Source organism: Penaeus chinensis, chromosome 4, assembly GCF_019202785.1.
Source record: "Penaeus chinensis breed Huanghai No. 1 chromosome 4, ASM1920278v2, whole genome shotgun sequence".
NCBI lineage: Eukaryota > Metazoa > Arthropoda > Malacostraca > Decapoda > Penaeidae > Penaeus > Penaeus chinensis.
The window spans coordinates 13702838-13724980 of record NC_061822.1 but is presented as its reverse complement, the minus strand read 5'-3'; the positions used below and the strand labels follow the sequence as shown (position 1 = coordinate 13724980).

The 22143-nt window shown below is 38.3% G+C and overlaps 3 protein-coding genes across 12 annotated transcripts in view; all 3 read right to left on the bottom strand.

Annotated features, from left to right (window-relative positions):
• Window positions 1–3470, bottom strand: part of LOC125047214 (holotricin-3-like) — a 3726-nt gene extending 256 nt beyond the window's left edge. Inside the window, exons 1-3 of the mRNA XM_047645392.1 lie at window positions 3450–3470; window positions 3101–3318; window positions 1–78 (exon numbers count right to left, since the gene is read on the bottom strand). The exon at window positions 1–78 is cut by the window's left edge and continues 256 nt beyond it. Coding sequence (XP_047501348.1) covers window positions 1–78; window positions 3101–3317 — 295 coding nt within the window. The 5' untranslated portion in view covers window position 3318; window positions 3450–3470. The remainder of the gene's footprint in view (window positions 79–3100; window positions 3319–3449) is intronic.
• A 1831-nt stretch (window positions 3471–5301) lies between these two features.
• Window positions 5302–13010, bottom strand: LOC125047226 (holotricin-3-like). Its single transcript, XM_047645432.1, has 2 exons — window positions 12990–13010; window positions 5302–5823 (listed from the first exon to the last, which is right to left on the bottom strand). The coding sequence occupies exon 2, from the start codon at window positions 5820–5822 to the stop codon at window positions 5394–5396; it is 429 nt and encodes a 142-aa protein (XP_047501388.1). The 5' UTR covers window position 5823; window positions 12990–13010; the 3' UTR covers window positions 5302–5393.
• Window positions 7708–20141, bottom strand: LOC125047166 (acanthoscurrin-2-like). 10 transcript variants are annotated; one of them, XM_047645303.1, is made up of 3 exons: window positions 15400–15461; window positions 15025–15263; window positions 7708–8040 (listed from the first exon to the last, which is right to left on the bottom strand). In XM_047645303.1, exons 2-3 carry the CDS (start codon window positions 15260–15262, stop codon window positions 7799–7801), a joined length of 480 nt encoding a protein of 159 aa, XP_047501259.1. In that variant the 5' UTR covers window position 15263; window positions 15400–15461; the 3' UTR covers window positions 7708–7798. The 10 variants fall into 10 exon arrangements, with proteins under 10 accessions (XP_047501259.1, XP_047501303.1, XP_047501321.1 ...); XM_047645320.1 differs by lacking the exons at window positions 7708–8040; window positions 15025–15263; window positions 15400–15461 and adding exons at window positions 12292–12656; window positions 19746–19945; window positions 20078–20141; XM_047645311.1 differs by lacking the exons at window positions 7708–8040; window positions 15025–15263; window positions 15400–15461 and adding exons at window positions 12292–12728; window positions 19806–19945; window positions 20078–20141.
• Window positions 20142–22143: the final 2002 nt, after the last annotated feature.

Below are 22143 nucleotides of genomic sequence, written 5' to 3'. Positions count from 1 at the left end.
TGCCAGAGCCTACGAGACCTGCGCCATGGATGCCAGAGCCTACGAGACCTGCGCCATGGATGCCAGAGCCTACGAGACCTGCGCCATGGATGCCAGAGCCTACGAGACCTGCGCCATGGATGCCAGAGCCTACGAGACCTGCGCCATGGATGCCAGAGCCTACGAGACCTGCGCCATGGATGCCAGAGCCTACGAGACCTGCGCCATGGATGCCAGAGCCTACGAGACCTGCGCCATGGATGCCAGAGCCTACGAGACCTGCGCCATGGATGCCAGAGCCTACGAGACCTGCGCCATGGATGCCAGAGCCTACGAGACCTGCGCCATGGATGCCAGAGCCTACGAGACCTGCGCCATGGATGCCAGAGCCTACGAGACCTGCGCCATGGATGCCAGAGCCTACGAGACCTGCGCCATGGATGCCAGAGCCTACGAGACCTGCGCCATGGATGCCAGAGCCTACGAGACCTGCGCCATGGATGCCAGAGCCTACGACCAGAGCCTAGGAGACCTGCGCCATGGATGCCAGAGCCTACGAGACCTGCGCCATGGATGCCAGAGCCTACGAGACCTGCGCCATGAACACTGCCTCCGTGGACACCCCCGAGGACACCGCTGTGAACACCTCCATGGACACCTCCGTGGACACCTCCGTGAACACCACCGAGCACCCCACTGCCGTGGACAACAGGTCTGTGTCCCCCAATGCCGTACGTGTGGTGTCCAGCAACTGCTGCTATGAGGCACAGAGCCACGAGGAGGGAGGTCACTGCCACGTTGCGAGCCATGCTGAAAAAAAAATATATATATATTAATTTTAGATTATATATGCTTTCGACTGATAAAATTTATAACCATACCATCGCACCTATTCTGATTTGGCATTTGATAAAATGAATGCACATATTACAGAAGTGACTTACTTGAACTTCAGCTGTAAGCTGCACTCTGAACATTCATTCACGGTGCCGCCTTATATACGTTGTCGCATCGCCTGCCCGCTCTCGTCAGGGAACTCCAGGCGAGAGCAAGGTGTTGCCACCAGTTCATATTTTTCATATTTTTTAAAACTAAAATTAACGTATTTCGTAAGTTTCGTTCATATCGAAAAAAAACTCATTATGTTCCAGCTTCAAAAAGGAGCGTTTTTGTTATTAATTTAATTTCCATTGACATATAAACAATTGAATGTGCGAAGAAATGGCAACCTTTGATGACGTAAACAAGGATTCCAGGTGAGTAGCTTCGTCTGGAAAAGCCCGCCCGCTTATCAGATTTTCCCACGCACTTCTCATCTGTGAATGAGCTATAAACATTACATTATCTAGCTGGATAGATGCATAACAGAATAGACAGATGAAAATAGATATAGACAGATAGGTAGATAGACAGAGTGATAGGTAGATAGACAAATAGAGGGACAGGTGGAGAGAAATTTAAAGTTCCCTGTTAGCAATGCCCGGGAAGCCCATAGCACCGAAGTCTTACGTAGAAGACTTTCTATAGCACTGCGTTCGGTGCTACTTTAGGCAAATATAGATCACCAGAGAGGGAGGGGCTGGGGTGCTGGAGAAATAGAGCATTTAAGTCACCTGTGTTATATATATATATATATATATATATTTATATATATTTATATATATATATTTATATATATATATTTATTTATATATATATATTTATATATATATATATATATATATATATGTATTTTTTTTTTTTTTTTCATGTAACACTGATGGATCTACTTTGGTTGATATATAAATTTTGTTGTGAATACTTCGGTAATTTTACGCAGATAAAGCCTTTGCGAGTACAACAAATACAATTTATAAGCTTCCTGAGCTTTTACACAATACAAAAAAAAAAAAAAAGATTCCTGTAAAAACACAGCTATGAACACAAATTTACATGAATAGAAACCTTTAAGTCTAGTAAAAGTTCATGTATTCGTAACAACTATTTTGAGTCGCGAATCTAGCTTGTTTAGCCTTACTCAGAGAAGCGTCTGAAGGGAAATCTTATGATATTACAAAGGCAACATTCAGACCTTACAGTATAATCACATAGAAAGGAAATAAACTTAGCGTTGAGATTTAACTAAAATACTTGCTGCCGTATACATAACTGATTTCTTAAGCTTCATATAATTCATGTAGTGACAGCATTTTAATACGTGTTCTTAATCAGAGAATTGAAATTTCAATGTATGATAACATATTAAAGATATATGCTAATCTATTCATGTTTTTTTCAGTAATGTTAATTTCTTCAGTAACTTTACTTATTATGGTTATGGTTACGTGAATAACATAAAGGTTGTAGTTAAAATAGGTAATGTTTACAGGCTGTCTTAGAAAATAAATGAAATGCAAGGGGATTTTTTCGGATTTTTTAAAATTATAAACCTATAATTGATGGATGTTTTAGTGGTAAGACGACGCAATCTGATTTTGTTCTGCTATAGGTAAATTCATTCTTTCCTTTTATCTTTGCAACTCAGGTGATATAATCTGCGGAATTTGAAAACCCTTTCTTCCTATTTATTACATAAAAATGATTCGGTACGGAGTATAAAGTGGTTAGATGAATATTTCAAGATATAAAGGCATATTGCGCGTCGTGTAACTCGCGTTTGTGTGACATACACATATACATTGTCTGTCTATATACATTATGTAAGTATGTGAATATGTGAATATATAGATGGATTGCAGATCATGATAAAGGAAAGAAGGAAATGATCGATAACAGCAAACAAACAGATTCGTGAAAATAAGTTTAATTTTTGGGTAAATAATTTCTGATGCTTTGGCAGACTTTCAACAAATAAATACATTTCATAGAAAATTCTGAGTCTATCCTTGGTAAGGTCGCTGGCAGCAGTAGTACTTGTTGGTATAATTACTCTTGCACCAGTACTTGCAGGTGTTGTATCCGAGCACGGGTCTTTGGTCGTAGAAGCTGTAACCAGGCACTAGACCAGGGTAATGAGCGGTGTTGAAGGATCCAGCGCCATGGATGCCAGAGCCTAGGAGACCTGCGCCATGGATGCCAGAGCCTACGAGACCTGCGCCATGGATGCCAGAGCCTACGAGACCTGCGCCATGAACACTGCCTCCGTGGACACCCCCGAGGACACCGCTGTGAACACCTCCATGGACACCTCCGTGGACACCTCCGTGAACACCACCGAGCACCCCACTGCCGTGGACAACAGGTCTGTGTCCCCCAATGCCGTACGTGTGGTGTCCAGCAACTGCTGCTATGAGGCACAGAGCCACGAGGAGGGAGGTCACTGCCACGTTGCGAGCCATGCTGAAAAAAAAAATATATATTAATTTTAGATTATATATGCTTTCGACTGATAAAATTTATAAGCATACCATCGCACCTATTCTGATTTGGCAATTGATAAAATGAATGCACATATTACAGAAGTGACTTACTTGAACTTCAGCTGGAAGCTGCACTCTGAACATTCATTCACGGTGCCGCCTTATATACGTTGTCGCATCGCCTGCCCGCTCTCGCCCAGGGAACTCCAGGCGAGAGCAAGGTGTTGCCACCAGTTCATATTTTTCATATTTTTTAAAACTAAAATTAACGTATTTCGTAAGTTTCGTTCATATCGAAAAAAAACTCATTATGTTCCAGCTTCAAAAAGGAGCGTTTTTGTTATTAATTTAATTTCCATTGACATATAAACAATTGAATGTGCGAAGAAATGGCAACCTTTGATGACGTAAACAAGGATTCCAGGTGAGTAGCTTCGTCTGGAAAAGCCCGCCCGCTTATCAGATTTTCCCACGCACTTCTCATCTGTGAATGAGCTATAAACATTACATTATCTAGCTGGATAGATGCATAACAGAATAGACAGATGAAAATAGATATAGACAGATAGGTAGATAGACAGAGTGATAGGTAGATAGACAAATAGAGGGACAGATGGAGAGAAATTTAAAGTTCCCTGTTAGCAATGCCCGGGAAGCCCATAGCACCGAAGTCTTACGTAGAAGACTTTCTATAGCACTGCGTTCGGTGCTACTTTAGGTAAATGTTGATCACCAGAGAGGGAGGGGCTGGGGTACTGGAGAAATAGAGCATTTAAGTCACCTGTGTTATATATATATATATATATATATATATATATATATTTATATAAATATATGTATTTTTTTTTTTTTTTTTTCATGTAACACTGATGGATCTACTTCGGTTGATATATAAATTTTGTTGTGAATACTTCGGTAATTTTACGCAGATAAAGCCTTTGCGAGTACAACAAATACAATTTATAAGCTTCCTGAGCTTTTACACAATACAAAAAAAAAAAAAAAAGATTCCTGTAAAAACACAGCCATGAACACAAACATACATTAATAGAAACCTCTATGTCTAGTAAAAATTCATGTATTCGTAACTATTATTTTGAGTCGCGAATCAAGCTTGTTTAGCCTTACTTAGAGAAGCGTCTGCAGGGAAGTCTTATGATATTACGAAGGCAACATTCAGCCTTACAGTATAATCACGTGGAAAGGAAATGAACTTAGCATTGATATTTAACTAAAAAACTTGCTGCCGTATTCATAACTGGTCTCTTAAGCTTCATCTAATTCATGTGGTGAATTTTAATACGTGTTCTTAATCAGAGAGTTGAAATTTCAGTTTATGATAACATTTTAAAGATATATGTTAATCTCTTCATCCTTTTTTCAGTAATGTTAAATTCTTCAGTAACCTGACTTTCCGATTATGGTTACGCGAATATCATACAGTTTGCAATTAAAATGGGTCATGTTTATAGGCTGTCTTAGAAAATGAAGGAAGAAATGCAGTGAGATTTTTTCGGTATTTCATTTTTATTATTAACATTTAATTGGTGGATGTTTTAGTGGTAAGACGACGCAATGGGACGACCCTTTCAATGATATTTTTTTTTTTTTTTTTTTAGCTGAATCTGATTTTGTTCTCATATTGGTAAATTCATTCTTTCCTTCTATCATTATAACTTAGGTGATATAATCTGCGGAATTTGAAAATTCTTTCTTCCTATTTATTACATAAAACTGAATCGGTACGGAGTATAAAGTGGTCACATGAATATTTCAAGATATAAAGGCATATTGCGCGTCGTGTAACTCGCATTTGTGTGAGTGTTTATGCATACACATACACATATACATTGTCTGTCTGTCTATATACATTATGTAAGTATGTGAATATGTGAATATATAGATGGATTGCAGATCATGATAAAGGAAAGAAGGAAATGATCGATAACATCAAACAAACAGAATCGTGAAAATATGTTTAATTTTTGGGTAAATAATTTCTGATGCTTTGGCAGACAATCAACAAATAAATACATTTCATAGAAAATTCAAAGTCTATCCTTGGTAAGGTCGCTGGCAGCAGTAGTACTTGTTGGTATAGTTACTCTTGCACCAGTACTTGCACGTGTTATATCCGAGCACGGGTCTTTGGTCGTAGAAGCTGTAACCAGGCACAAGACCAGGGTAATGAGCGGTGTTGAAGGATCCAGCGCCATGGATGCCAGAGCCTAGGAGACCTGTGCCATGGATGCCAGAGCCTAGGAGACCTGCGCCATGAACACTACCTCCGTGGACACCCCCGAGGACACCGCTGTGAACACCACCAAGGACACCTCCGTGGACACCTCCGTGAACACCACCGAGCACCCCACTGCCGTGGACGAGAGGTCTGTGTCCCCCAATGCCGTACGTGCGGTGTCCAGCAACCGCTGCTATGAGGCACAGAGCCACGAGGAGGGAGGTCACTGCCACGTTACGAGCCATGCTGAAAAGGAAAATTAATATCAATTTTAGGTTATATATGGTCTGGTCTGAAAAGATTTATAACCATGCCATCGCACCTATTCTGATTTGGCATTGAAAAAATGAATGCAGAAGTGACTTACTTGAACTCCAGCTGGAAGCTGCACTGTGAACATTCATTCACAGTGCCTCCTTATATACGTTGTCGCATCGCCGGCCCGCTCTCGCCCGGGGAACTCCAGGCGAGAGCAAGGTGTTGCCACTATTCATATGTTTTTCATTAAAATGAACGTATTTCGTAAGTTATCGTTCATATTGAAAGAAAAGAAATTAATATGTTCCAGTTTCAAAACGAAGCGTTTTGTAATTTAATTTCCATCGTCATATCATAATCAATTGAATGTGGGAAGAATTGGCAACCTTTGATGACGTACACAAGGATTCCAGGTGAGTAGCTTGGTCTGGAAAAGCCCGCCCGCTTTTCAGATTTTCCCACGCACTTCTCATTTCTGAGTGAGCTATAAACATTACATTACATAACTGGATAGATACATAACAGCATAGATAGATGAAGTTAGATATAGACATAGGTAGATAGACAGACTGACAGAGACGGATAGAGGACAAATGGAAAGAAATTTAAAGTTCTCCGTTAACAATGCCCGGGAATTCCATAGCACCGAAGTTTTACGTAGAAGACATTCTATAGCACTGCGTTCGGTGCTACTTTAGGCAAATGTTGATCACCAGAGAGGGAGGGGCTGAGTTACTGGGGATATAGAGCAATTATATCACCTATATTATATACATTATTATTATTATTTTTTTCATGTAAGACTGATGGATCTACTTTGGTTGATATATAAAATTGTTATGAGTATTTGGGAAATTTTACGCAGATAAAACCTTTGCGAGTACAAAAAATATATATTTTTTTAAGCTCTCTGAGCTTTTACACAATAATAAAGAAAAAAAAAAAAATCCTGTAAAAACACGGCCATAAATACAAACATACATGAATAGAAACCTCTATGTCTAGTAAAAGTTCATGAATTCGTAACAACTATTTTGAGTCGCGAATCTAGCTTGTTTAGCCTTACTCAGAGAAGCGTCTGAAGGGAAATCTTATGATATTACAGAGGCAACATTCAGACCTTACAGTATAATCACATAGAAAGGAAATAAACTTAGCGTTGAGATTTAACTAAAATACTTGCTGCCGTATACATAACTGATTTCTTAAGCTTCATATAATTCATGAAGTGACAGCATTTTAATACGTGTTCTTAATCAGAGAATTGAAATTTCAATGTATGATAACATATTAAAGATATATGCTAATCTATTCATGTTTTTTTCAGTAATGTTAATTTCTTCAGTAGCTTTACTTCCCGATTATGGTTACGTTAATAACATACAGGTTGTAGTTAAAATAGGTAATGTTTACAGGCTGTCTTAGAAAATAAATGAAATGCAAGGGGATTTTTTCGGATTTTTTAAAATTATAAACATATGATGGATTTTTTAGTGGTAAGACGAGTCAATGGGACGACCCTATCAATGAGATTTTTTTTTTCTGAATCTGATTTTGTTCTATAGGTAAATTAATTTTTTCCTTATATCTTTGTAACTCAGGTGAGATAGTGTGCGGAATTTCAAAATCCTTTCTTCTTATTACATAAAAATGATTCGGTGCAGAGTATAAAGTGATCACATGTATATTTCAAGATATAAAGGCATATTGCGCGTCGTGTAACTCGCGTTTGTGTGAGTGTTTATGCATATACATACATATATACATTATCTGTCGGTCTATATACATTATGTAAGTATGTGAATATGTGTATATATAGATGGGATTGCAGATCATGATAAAGGAAATGATCAATAACACAAAACAAAGAGAATCGTGAAATAATTTTTATTTTTGAGTAAATAATTTCTGATGCTTTGGCAGACGATCAACAAATAAATACATTTCATAGAAAATTCTGAATCTATCCTTGGTAAGGTCGCTGGCAGCAGTAGTACTTGTTGGTATAATTACTCTTGCACCAGTACTTGCACGTGTTGTATCCGAGCACGGGTCTCTGGTCGTAGAAGCTGTAACCAGGCACAAGACCAGGGTAATGGGCGGTGTTGAAGGATCCAGCGCCGTGGATGCCAGTGCCTACGAGACCTGCGCCATGGATGCCAGAGCCTACGAGACCTGCGCCATGGATGCCAGAGCCTACGAGACCTGCGCCATGAACACCTCCATGGAAACCTCCGTGGACACCTCCGCGGACACCGCCGAGCACCCCACTGCCGTGGACAACAGGTCTGTGTCCGCCAATGCCATACGTGCTGTGTCCAGCAACTGCTGCCACGAGACACAGAGCCACGAGGAGGGAGGTTACTGCCACGTTACGAGCCATCCTGAGAGATAGAAAAAATAGTTAATTTTATACTATAAGTAATCTGAAAAGGTCTAGATGTTTCCTATATGTCTAGATTATACGTGATATGGAAATCAATCTGACCTAATATATCATTGGAACAGATTGTGACTTACGTTCACTTCAATTGCTAGCTGCACTCTGAGCATTCATTTAAAGCGCGTCCTTATATACGTACTCTCACCTGCTGCGAATCTTGCCCAGGGAACTCCAGGCGGGAGGGAGGTGTTGCCAGCGTTCAGATTTCTCTCTTTTATTCCCTTTTCATTGGCAATACTAGTTTCTTCTTTAAGTAATTTCTTGCATAAAAATGTAAAAGACGTTTCTTTTAATCTTTACAAGGAAGTATTCCGTTTGATTGTCTCCCTGTTATTTGTCACAAAAATTGAATACTGCAATACTAACGAGTCTCAAGTGACGTCATCAGAGCTTCCGAGAAACCACAACCTGGAAAAATTGTGCCGGGCGCAAATTTCCTTATTTTTATTATGTTGCTCACTGGTTAATCCAGGTATCGAAATCACACAGTGCATTATCTACCTATTTTTCCTATTTTGCCTTTGTGGGGATTAGGGATTGGTGACCAGATTCGAAATAGACCAGTCAAAGATGAAAAGTTAATACATATATATATATATATATATATATATACACAAACACATATATAGGGAGAGCGAGATATATAGATAGATAAAGTGAAAAGAAAGAGAAAGAAAGGAAGAGGCAAAGCAAAAGATAGCGTTTGGGAGAGTGAGACTCTAGATTCTCCCTGACATCACTGCCTGGAAAGTCTGTTTCTCCTTTTGGCACATCAGCCAGATGCTCAATGAAAATAAATGACAGGAGGAAGGTAGGTGTGGCTGGAAAAGATTGTTCTATTTTACTGTATCTTATAAAGTAGACTATGATTTATAGTTTGATTCCAGATCATCTGTAATTTTTTAACTACCATATGTCATCTAAACAACTGACACACTTACACAATATATATACATATGTAAGTTTAGGTATGGGAACTTTGAATTAAGTACGAAAATATTACAAGCCATGTTGGGAACATAACATGTACCCACTGCTTTAGCTTTGACGTGATGACAATTAGTAACAGTCTATTTCATTTTGTAAGTTCCAGTTTTGTATACAATGTCTAGACTTACGAATCCGATATTTCGTTAGCCCGCATTTCGGTAATGATACGTGAATGGCATGTCTGGCAATATTGGTAATTGAATTATCAATGTTGATTTGATAACTATAAAAAGGAGCAAAATTGTATATATACACATTTATGAATATATGCACACACACACACACACACACACACACACATACACACACACACACACACACACACACACACACACACGAACATGCATATGCAAGAGGTAATTCCTTTTTCAGATAATTTTTTGGCTTAACATACCTAGATATAATAATTGAACGCTCCCTACTTCGGTGGTTATGTATATATCCGATGAACTTATATAGGCAAATAGTATACATATATCTGCATATGTACATATTGTGTAGGTATATATATTCATACATGTGTAAGTATATGCAGTATATATATGTATGTATTTATATCTATATCCAATTCTATATTAATTTGTATGTTATGTGTGTATGTGATTTTGAAAACGTTAATGTATGGAAGATTTTGCAGATTGGTGGAAAAAAACGGGAATATGAGTAAGCAATTTTTTTTTATGGTACTATAGAAGACGATTAACAGACAAAAATATATATCAGTGAAGAATTCTATCCTTGGTAAGGTCGCTGGCAGCTTGTTGGTATAGTTACTCTTGCACCAGTACTTGCAGGTGTTGTATCCGAGCACGGGTCTTTGGTCGTAGAAGCTGTAACCAGGCACAAGACCAGGGTAATGAGCGGTGTTGAAGGATCCGGCGCCGTGGATGCCAGAGCCTACGAGTCCTACGCCATGAACACTACCTCCGTGGACACCGCCGTGAACACCTCCGAGGACACCGCTGTGACTACCACCAAGGACGCCTCCGTGGACACCACCAAGCACTCCATTGCCGTGGACAACAGGTCTGTGTCCGCCAATGCCATACGTGCTGTGTCCAGCAACTGCAGCCTGTATATATTTTGCGTTTCTTTTATTTTGTATATGCAATGTGCTTTTATTAATAAACTTCCTTTTTAAAAGTTTAAAGAAAACGAGCAATCGTATAATAATGAAATTAAGATTAACGTCTTAAAGAGCAGACGGCACTATTAAGAAGAATGTCTTGCTGCGCAGACTCGAGGTGGACGAACTTGGCGCACGACCTTGTTCGTATTAAAGGTCGGGTCAGCGACCTTATCGAATAGCCTTAGCTCAGTGATATCCGCTCGGTCTTTCCTTAAAAAAACCGACGTTTTAACGAACTTCTATTCTTTCGGATTTATATGTTCATTATTTTAATGAAATATCTATGACGCTGAGGAGGGACAGCATTTTTAATATATTGTTATTTTGTTTTATTAGGCTTGCTCATTTTCGTAGGGGTTAAAAACTGTGTTTTGTTTATATGGCTTGAGAAAAATATCTTCACGAATTGGCTCTTACTTTTTTCATCACAATTTTTATTAATGATGGATGCTTAACCGGAAATACGATTAAATTCGCTTAGATCACTTTACAAAGACAAGATTAGTGGATGTACTTTAAATTGCTACGTAAAATAAACGAAGTCACAGCAAATCATCCTTGTTTATGTGGTGCGCAACGTACATATTAAAGTCTTTTTATTATTCATACCAGTGATTACTGCCGCAACTTAATTATTTCACTGAACTAATTAATTGATAAATGACAATTCCCGGGAAGCCCATAGCACCGAAGTCTTACGTAGAAGACATTCTATAGCACTGCGTTCGGTGCTACTTTAGGCAAATGTTGATCACCAGAGAGGGTGGGGGCTGGGGTATTGGAGAAATAAAGCATTTAAGTCACCTATGTTATATATATATATATATATATATATATTTGTTTTCGTGTAACACTGATGGATCTACTTTGGTTGATATATAAAACTGTTATGAATACCTCGGTAATTTTACGCAGATAAAGCCTTTGCGAGTACAACAAATACAATTTATAAGCTTTCTGAGCTTTTACAAAAAAAAAAAAAAAAAGATTCCTGTAAAAACACAGCCATGAACACAAACATACATGAATAGAAACCTCTATGTCTAGTAAAAGTTCATGTATTCGTAACTACTATTTTGAGTCGCGAATCTAGCTTGTTTAGCCTCAGAAATGTATTAGTCTGTGTGTATTTACACTCTGAGGATATCAACATACTTATGTAAGTTTAGCTATGCGAACTTTGAATTAAGTACGAAAATATTACAAGCCATGTTGGGAACATAACATGTGCCCATTGCTTTAGCTTTTATGTGATGACAATCAGTCTATTTCATTTTGTCAGTTCCAGTTTTGTATAAATTGTCTAGAGTTATGAATCCGATATTTCGTTAGCTCGCATTCCGGTAATGATACGTGAATGGCATGTCTGGCAATATTGGTAATTGGATTATCAATGTTGATTTGATAACTTTAAAAGGAACAAAATTGTATATATACACATTTATGTATATATGCACACACACACACACACACACACACACACACACACACACACACACACTCACACTCACACACACACACACACACACACACACACACACACACACGACAAACATATGTAAGAGGCAATTGCTTTTTCAGATATTTTTTTTGGCTTAACATCCAGCTGATGAATACCAAGATATAATAATTGAAGGTTCCCTGCTTCGGTGGTTATGTATACATCCGATGCACATATATATGCAAACATTATACATCTGCATATGTACATATTATGTAGGTATATATATTCATACATGTATAAGTATGTGCGGTATATATATATGTATGCATCTATATATATATCCATTTCTATATTCGTTTGTATGTTATGTGTGTATGTGATTTTGAAAACGTTTATGTATGGAAGAGTTTGCAGACCGGTGGAAAAAAAACAGGAATATGAAAGAGGATATCATACAAAAAATACTTTATTTTTGAGCAAACAAATTGTTTTATGGTACTATAGAAGACGATTAACAGAACAAAAAAATATATATATATATATCAATAAAGAATTCTATCCTTGATAAGGTCGCTGGCAGCAGTAGTACTTGTTGGTATAATTACTCTTGCACCAGTACTTGCACGTGTTGTATCCGAGCACGGGTCTTTGGTCGTAGAAGCTGTAACCAGGCACAAGACCAGGGTAATGAGCGGTGTTGAAGGATCCGGCGCCATGGATGCCAGAGCCTACGAGACCTGCGCCATGGATGCCAGAGCCTACGAGACCTGCGCCATGGATGCCAGAGCCTACGAGACCTGCGCCATGAACACTACCTCCGTGGACACCCCCGAGGACACCGCTGTGAACACCACCAAGGACACCTCCGTGGACACCTCCGTGGACACCTCCGTGAACACCACCGAGCACCCCACTGCCGTGGACAACAGGTCTGTGTCCCCCAATGCCGTACGTGTGGTGTCCAGCAACTGCTGCTATGAGGCACAGAGCCACGAGGAGGGAGGTCACTGCCACGTTACGAGCCATGCTGAAAAGGAAAATGAATATCAATTTTAGGTTATATATGGTCTGGTCTGAAAAGATTTATAACCATGCCATCGCACCTATTCTGATTTGGCATTGAAAAAATGAATGCAGAAGTAACTTACTTGAACTTCAGCTGGAAGCTGCACTGTGAACATTCATTCACAGTGCCTCCTTATATACGTTGTCGCATCGCCTGCCCGCTCTCGCCCGGGGAACTCCAGGCGAGAGCAAGGTGTTGCCACTATTCATATGTTTTTCATTAAAATGAACGTATTTCGTAAGTTATCGTTCATATTGAAAGAAAATAAATTAATATGTTCCAGTTTCAAAACGAAGCGTTTTGTAATTTAATTTCCATCGTCATATCATAATCAATTGAATGTGGGAAGAATTGGCAACCTTTGATGACGTACACAAGGATTCCAGGTGAGTAGCTTGGTCTGGAAAAGCCCGCCCGCTTTTCAGATTTTCCCACGCACTTCTCATTTCTGAGTGAGCCATAAACATTACATTACATAACTGGATAGATACATAACAGCATAGATAGATGAAGTTAGATATAGACATAGGTAGATAGACAGACTGACAGAGACGGATAGAGGACAAATGGAAAGAAATTTAAAGTTCTCCGTTAACAATGCCCGGGAATTCCATAGCACCGAAATCTTACGTAGAAGATTTTCTATAGCACTGCGTTCGGTGCTACTTTAGGCAAATGTTGATCACCAGAGAGGGAGGGGCTGAGTTACTGGAGAAATAGAGCAATTATATCACCTATATTATATACATTATTATTATTATTTTTTTCATGTAAGACTGATGGATCAACTTTGGTTGATATATAAAATTGTTATGAGTATTTGGGAAATTTTACGCAGATAAAACCTTTGCGAGTACAAAAAATATATTTTTTTAAGCTCTCTGAGCTTTTACACAATAATAATGAAAAAAAAAAAAAAATCCTGTAAAAACACGGCCATAAATACAAACATACATGAATAGAAACCTCTATGTCTAGTAAAAGTTCATGAATTCGTAACAACTATTTTGAGTCGCGAATCTAGCTTGTTTAGCCTTACTCAGAGAAGCGTCTGAAGGGAAATCTTATGATATTACAAAGGCAACATTCAGACCTTACAGTATAATCACATAGAAAGGAAATAAACTTAGCGTTGAGATTTAACTAAAATACTTGCTGCCGTATACATAACTGATTTCTTAAGCTTCATATAATTCATGAAGTGACAGCATTTTAATACGTGTTCTTAATCAGAGAATTGAAATTTCAATGTATGATAACATATTAAAGATATATGCTAATCTATTCATGTTTTTTTCAGTAATGTTAATTTCTTCAGTAGCTTTACTTCCCGATTATGGTTACGTGAATAACATACAGGTTGTAGTTAAAATAGGTAATGTTTACAGGCCGTCTTAGAAAATAAATGAAATGCAGGGGGATTTTTTCGGATTTTTTAAAATTATAAGCATATGATGGATTTTTTAGTGGTAAGACGAGTCAATGGGACGACCCTATCAAAGATATTTTTTTTCTTCTGAATCTGATTTTGTTCTATAGGTAAATTAATTCTTTCATTTTATCTTTGTAACTCAGGTGACATAGTGTGCGGAATTTCAAAATCCTTTCTTATTAAATAAAAATGATTCGGTGCAGAGTATAAAGTGGTCACATGTATATTTCAAGATATAAAGGCATATTGCGCGTCGTGTAACTCGCATTTGTGTGAGTGTTTATGCATACACATACACATATACATTATCTGTCGGTCTATATACATTATGTAAGTATGTGAATATGTGTATATATAGATGGGATTGCAGATCATGATAAAGGAAATGATCAATAACAGAAAACAAAGAGAATCGTGAAAATAATTTTTATTTTTGAGTAAATAATTTCTGATGCTTTGGCAGACGATCAACAAATAAATACATTTCATAGAAAATTCTGAGTCTATCCTTGGTAAGGTCGCTGGCAGCAGTAGTACTTGTTGGTATAATTACTCTTGCACCAGTACTTGCACGTGTTGTATCCGAGCACGGGTCTCTGGTCGTAGAAGCTGTAACCAGGCACAAGACCAGGGTAATGAGCGGTGTTGAAGGATCCAGCGCCGTGGATGCCAGAGCCTACGAGACCTGCGCCATGGATGCCAGAGCCTACGAGACCTGCGCCATGGATGCCAGAGCCTACGAGACCTGCGCCATGAACACCTCCATGGAAACCTCCGTGGACACCTCCGTGGACACCGCCGAGCACCCCACTGCCGTGGACAACAGGTCTGTGTCCGCCAATGCCATACGTGCTGTGTCCAGCAACTGCTGCCACGAGACACAGAGCCACGAGGAGGGAGGTTACTGCCACGTTACGAGCCATCCTGAGAGATAGAAAAAATAGTTAATTTTATACTATAAGTAATCTGAAAAGGTCTAGATGTTTCCTATATGTCTAGATTATACGTGATATGGAAATCAATCTGACCTAATATATCATTGGAACAGATTGTGACTTACGTTCACTTCAATTGCTAGCTGCACTCTGAGCATTCATTTAGAGCGCGTCCTTATATACGTACTCTCACCTGCTGCGAATCTTGCCCAGGGAACTCCAGGCGGGAGGGAGGTGTTGCCAGCGTTCAGATTTCTCTCTTTTATTCCCTTTTCATTGGCAATACTAGTTTCTTCTTTAAGTAATTTCTTGCATAAAAATGTAAAAGACGTTTCTTTTAATCTTTACAAGGAAGTATTCCGTTTGATTGTCTCCATGTTATTTGTCACAAAAATTGAATACTGCAATACTAACGAGCCTCAAGTGACGTCATCAGAGCTTCCGAGAAACCACAACCTGGAAAAATTGTGCCGGGCGCAAATTTCCTTATTTTTATTATGTTGCTCACTAGTTAATCCAGGTATCGAAATCACACTGTGCATTATCTACATACCTATTTTTCCTATTTTGCCTTTGTGGGGATTAAGGATTGGTGACCAGATTCGAAATAGACCAGTCAAAGATGAAAAGTTAATACATATATATATATATATATATATACACACAAACACATATATAGGGAGAGCGAGATATATAGATAGATAAAGTGAAAAGAAAGAGAAAGAAAGGAAGAGGCAAAGCAAAAGATAGCGTTTGGGAGAGTGAGACTCTAGATTCTCCCTGACATCACTGCCTGGAAAGTCTGTTTCTCCTTTTGGCACATCAGCCAGATGCTCAATGAAAATAAATGACAGGAGGAAGGTAGGTGTGGCTGGAAAAGATTGTTCTATTTTACTGTATCTTATAAAGTAGACTATGATTTATAGTTTGATTCCAGATCATCTGTAATTTTTTAACTACCATATGTCATCTAAACAACTGACACACTTACACAATATATATACATATGTAAGTTTAGGTATGCGAACTTTGAATTAAGTACGAAAATATTACAAGCCATGTTGGGAACATAACATGTACCCACTGCTTTAGCTTTGACGTGATGACAATTAGTAACAGTCTATTTCATTTTGTAAGTTCCAGTTTTGTATACAATGTCTAGACTTACGAATCCGATATTTCGTTAGCCCGCATTTCGGTAATGATACGTGAATGGCATGTCTGGCAATATTGGTAATTGAATTATCAATGTTGATTTGATAACTATAAAAAGGAGCAAAATTGTATATATACACATTTATGAATATATGCACACACGCACACACACACACACACACACACACACACATACACACACACACACACACACGAACATGCATATGCAAGAGGTAATTCCTTTTTCAGATAATTTTTTGGCTTAACATACCAAGATATAATAATTGAACGCTCCCTACTTCGGTGGTTATGTATATATCCGATGAACTTATATAGGCAAATAGTATACATATATCTGCATATGTACATATTGTGTAGGTATATATATTCATACATGTGTAAGTATATGCAGTATATATATGTATGTATTTATATCTATATCCAATTCTATATTAATTTGTATGTTATGTGTGTATGTGATTTTGAAAACGTTAATGTATGGAAGATTTTGCAGATTGGTGGAAAAAAACGGGAATATGAGTAAGCAATTTTTTTTATGGTACTATAGAAGACGATTAACAGACAAAAATATATATCAGTGAAGAATTCTATCCTTGGTAAGGTCGCTGGCAGCTTGTTGGTATAGTTACTCTTGCACCAGTACTTGCAGGTGTTGTATCCGAGCACGGGTCTTTGGTCGTAAAAGCTGTAACCAGGCACAAGACCAGGGTAATGAGCGGTGTTGAAGGATCCAGCGCCATGGATGCCAGAGCCTACGAGACCTGCACCGTGGATGCCAGAGCCTACGAGTCCTACGCCATGAACACTACCTCCGTGGACACCGCCGTGAACACCTCCGAGGACACCGCTGTGACTACCACCAAGGTCGCCTCCGTGGACACCACCAAGCACTCCATTGCCGTGGACAACAGGTCTGTGTCCGCCAATGCCATACGTGCTGTGTCCAGCAACTGCAGCCTGTATATATTTTGCGTTTCTTTTATTTTGTATATGCAATGTGCTTTTATTAATAAACTTCCTTTTTAAAAGTTTAAAGAAAACGAGCAATCATATAATAATGAAATTAAGATTAACGTCTTAAAGAGCAGACGGCACTATTAAGAAGAATGTCTTGCTGCGCAGACTCGAGGTGGACGAACTTGGCGCACGACCTTGTTCGTATTAAAGGTCGGGTCAGCGACCTTATCGAATAGCCTTAGCTCAGTGATATCCGCTCGGTCTTTCCTTAAAAAAAACCGACGTTTTAACGAACTTCTATTCTTTCGGATTTATATGTTCATTATTTTAATGAAATATCTATGACGCTGAGGAGGGACAGCGTTTTTAATATATTGTTATTCTGTTTTATTAGGCTTGCTCATTTTCGTAGGGGTTAAAAACTGTGTTTTGTTTATATGGCTTGAGAAAAATATCTTCACGAATTGGCTCTTACTTTTTTCATCACAATTTTTATTAATGATGGATGCTTAACCGGAAATACGATTAAATTCGCTTAGATCACTTTACAAAGACAAGATTAGTGGATGTACTTTAAATTGCTACGTAAAATAAACGAAGTCACAGCAAATCATCCTTGTTTATGTGGTGCGCAACGTACATATTAAAGTCTTTTTATTATTCATACCAGTGATTACTGCCGCAACTTAATTATTTCACTGAACTAATTAATTGATAAATGACAATTCCCGGGAAGCCCATAGCACCGAAGTCTTACGTAGAAGACATTCTATAGCACTGCGTTCGGTGCTACTTTAGGCAAATGTTGATCACCAGAGAGGGTGGGGGCTGGGGTATTGGAGAAATAGAGCATTTAAGTCACCTATGTTATATATATATATATATATATATATATATTTGTTTTCGTGTAACACTGATGGATCTACTTTGGTTGATATATAAAACTGTTATGAATACTTCGGTAATTTTACGCAGATAAAGCCTTTGCGAGTACAACAAATACAATTTATAAGCTTTCTGAGCTTTTACAAAAAAAAAAAAAAAAAAAAAAAGATTCCTGTAAAAACACAGCCATGAACACAAACATACATGAATAGAAACTTCTATGTCTAGTAAAAGTTCACGTATTCGTAACTACTATTTTGAGTCGCGAATCTAGCTTGTTTAGCCTCAGAAATGTATTAGTCTGTGTGTATTTACACTCTGAGGATATCAACATACATATGTAAGTTTAGCTATGCGAACTTTGAATTAAGTACGAAAATATTACAAGCCATGTTGGGAACATAACATGTGCCCATTGCTTTAGCTTTTATGTGATGACAATCAGTCTATTTCATTTTGTCAGTTCCAGTTTTGTATAAATTGTCTAGAGTTATGAATCCGATATTTCGTTAGCTCGCATTCCGGTAATGATACGTGAATGGCATGTCTGGTAATATTGGTAATTGGATTATCAATGTTGATTTGATAACTTTAAAAGTAACAAAATTGTATATATACACATTTATGTATATATGCACACACACACACACACACACACACACACACACACACACACACACGACAAACAGATATTTTTTTTGGCTTAACATCCAGCTGATGAATACCAAGATATAATAATTGAAGGTTCCCTGCTTAGGTGGTTATGTATACATCCGATGCACATATATATGCAAACATTATACATCTGCATATGTACATATTATGTAGGTATATATATTCATACATGTATAAGTATGTGCAGTATATATATATATATATATATATATATATATATATGTATGCATCTATATATATATCCATTTCTATATTCATTTGTATGTTATGTGTGTATGTGATTTTGAAAACGTTTATTTATGGAAGAGTTTGCAGACTGGTGGAAAAAAACGGGAATATGAAAGATAATATCATACAAAAAAAAACTTTATTTTTGAGCAAACAAATTGTTTTATGGTACTATAGAAGACGATTAACAGAATATATATATATATATATATATATATCAATAAAGAATTCTATCCTTGATAAGGTCGCTGGCAGCAGTAGTACTTGTTGGTATAATTACTCTTGCACCAGTACTTGCACGTGTTGTATCCGAGGACGGGTCTTTGGTCGTAGAAGCTGTGACCAGGCACAAGACCAGGGTAATGAGCGGTGTTGAAGGATCCAGCGCCATGGATGCCAGAGCCTACGAGACCTGCGCCATGGATGCCAGAGCCTACGAGACCTGCGCCATGGATGCCAGAGCCTACGAGACCTGCGCCATGGATGCCAGAGCCTACGAGACCTGCGCCATGGATGCCAGAGCCTACGAGACCTGCGCCATGAACACTGCCTCCGTGGACACCCCCGAGGACACCGCTGTGAACACCTCCATGGACACCTCCGTGGACACCTCCGTGAACACCACCGAGCACCCCACTGCCGTGGACAACAGGTCTGTGTCCCCCAATGCCGTACGTGTGGTGTCCAGCAACTGCTGCTATGAGGCACAGAGCCACGAGGAGGGAGGTCACTGCCACGTTGCGAGCCATGCTGAAAAATATATATATATATTAATTTTAGATTATATATGCTTTCGACTGATAAAATTTATAACCATACCATCGCACCTATTCTGATTTGGCATTTGATAAAATGAATGCACATATTACAGAAGTGACTTACTTGAACTTCAGCTGGAAGCTACACTCTGAACATTCATTCACGGTGCCGCCTTATATACGTTGTCGCATCGCCTGCCCGCTCTCGCCCAGGGAACTCCAGGCGAGAGCAAGGTGTTGCCACCAGTTCATATTTTTCATATTTTTTAAAACTAAAATTAACGTATTTCGTAAGTTTCGTTCATATCGAAAAAAACTCATTATGTTCCAGCTTCAAAAAGGAGCGTTTTTGTTATTAATTTAATTTCCATTGACATATAAACAATTGAATGTGCGAAGAAATGGCAACCTTTGATGACGTAAACAAGGATTCCAGGTGAGTAGCTTCGTCTGGAAAAGCCCGCCCGCTTATCAGATTTTCCCACGCACTTCTCATCTGTGAATGACCTATAAACATTACATTATCTAGCTGGATAGATGCATAACAGAATAGACAGATGAAAATAGATATAGACAGATAGGTAGATAGACAGAGTGATAGGTAGATAGACAAATAGAGGGACAGATGGAGAGAAATTTAAAGTTCCCTGTTAGCAATGCCCGGGAAGCCCATAGCACCGAAGTCTTACGTAGAAGACTTTCTATAGCACTGCGTTCGGTGCTACTTTAGGTAAATGTTGATCACCAGAGAGGGAGGGGCTGGGGTACTGGAGCAATAGAGCATTTAAGTCACCTGTGTTATATATATATATATATATATATATATATATATATCTTTTTTTTTTTATGTAACACTGATGGATCTACTTTGGTTGATATATAAATTTTGTTGTGAATACTTCGGTAATTTTACGCAGATAAAGCCTTTGCGAGTACAACAAATACAATTTATAAGCTTCCTGAGCTTTTACAAAATACAAAAAAAAAAAAAAAAAAAGATTCCTGTAAAAACACAGCCATGAACACAAACATACATTAATAGAAACCTCTATGTCTAGTAAGTGTTCATGCATGCGTAACTACTATTTTGAGTCGCGAATCTAGCTTGTTTAGCCTTACTTAGAGAAGCGTCTGCAGTGAAGTCTTATGATATTACAAAGGCAACATTCAGACCTTACAGTATAATCACATAGAAAGGAAATAAACTTAGCGTTGAGATTCAACTAAAATACTTGCTGCCGTATTTATAACTGGTCTCTTAAGATTCATCTAATTCATGTGGTGAATTTTAATACGTGTTCTTAATTAATCAGAGAATTGAAATTTCAATTTATGATAACATTTTAAAGATATATTTTAATCTCTTCATGTTTTTTTTTCAATAATGTTAAATTCTTCAGTAACATGACTTCCCGATTATGGTTACGTGAATATCATACAGGTTGCAGTTAAAATTGGTAATGTTTAAAGGCTGTCTGGAGGAAGAAATACAGGGGGATTTTTTCGTAATTTTATTTTCATTATAAACATTTGATGGATGTTTTAGTGGTAATACGAGGTAATGGGACGACCTTATTAACGAGAAATGATTTTGTTCTATAGGTAATTTCAATCTTTCCTTTTATCTTTGTAACTCAGGTGAGATAGTCTGTGGAATTTCAAAATCCTTTCTTCTTATTACATAAAAATGATTCGGTACAGAGTATAAAGTGGTCACATGTATATTTCAATATATAAAGGCATATTGCGCGTCATGTAACTCGCGTTTGTATCAGTGTTTATGCATACACATACACATATACATTATCTGTATATATACATTATGAAGGTATGTGAATATGTGAATATAAAGAGGAGTTTGAAGAGCATGATAAAGGAAAGAAGGAAATGACCAATAACATCAAACAGAATCGTGTTGAAGGATCCAGCGCCATGGATGCCAGAGCCTACGAGACCTGCGCCATGGATGCCAGAGCCTATGAGACCTGCGCCATGGATGCCAGAGCCTACGAGACCTGCGCCATGGATGCCAGAGCCTACGAGACCTGCGCCATGGATGCCAGAGCCTACGAGACCTGCGCCATGGATGCCAGAGCCTATGAGACATGCGCCATGGATGCCAGAGCCTACGAGACCTGCGCCATGGATGCCAGAGCCTACGAGACCTGCGCCATGGATGCCAGAGCCTAC

Coding starts and splice junctions, on each gene's coding strand:
- LOC125047226 (XM_047645432.1), bottom strand. CDS start 5,822: ATGGCTCGTAACGTGGCAGTGACCTCCCTCCTCGTGGCTCTGTGCCTC.
- LOC125047166 (XM_047645287.1), bottom strand. CDS start 19,944: ATGGCTCGCAACGTGGCAGTGACCTCCCTCCTCGTGGCTCTGTGCCTC. Junction 15,085..19,667: donor CTCTGGCATCCATGGCGCAG/GTCTCGTAGGCT, acceptor TTCATGGCGCAG/GTCTCGTAGGCTCTGGCATC.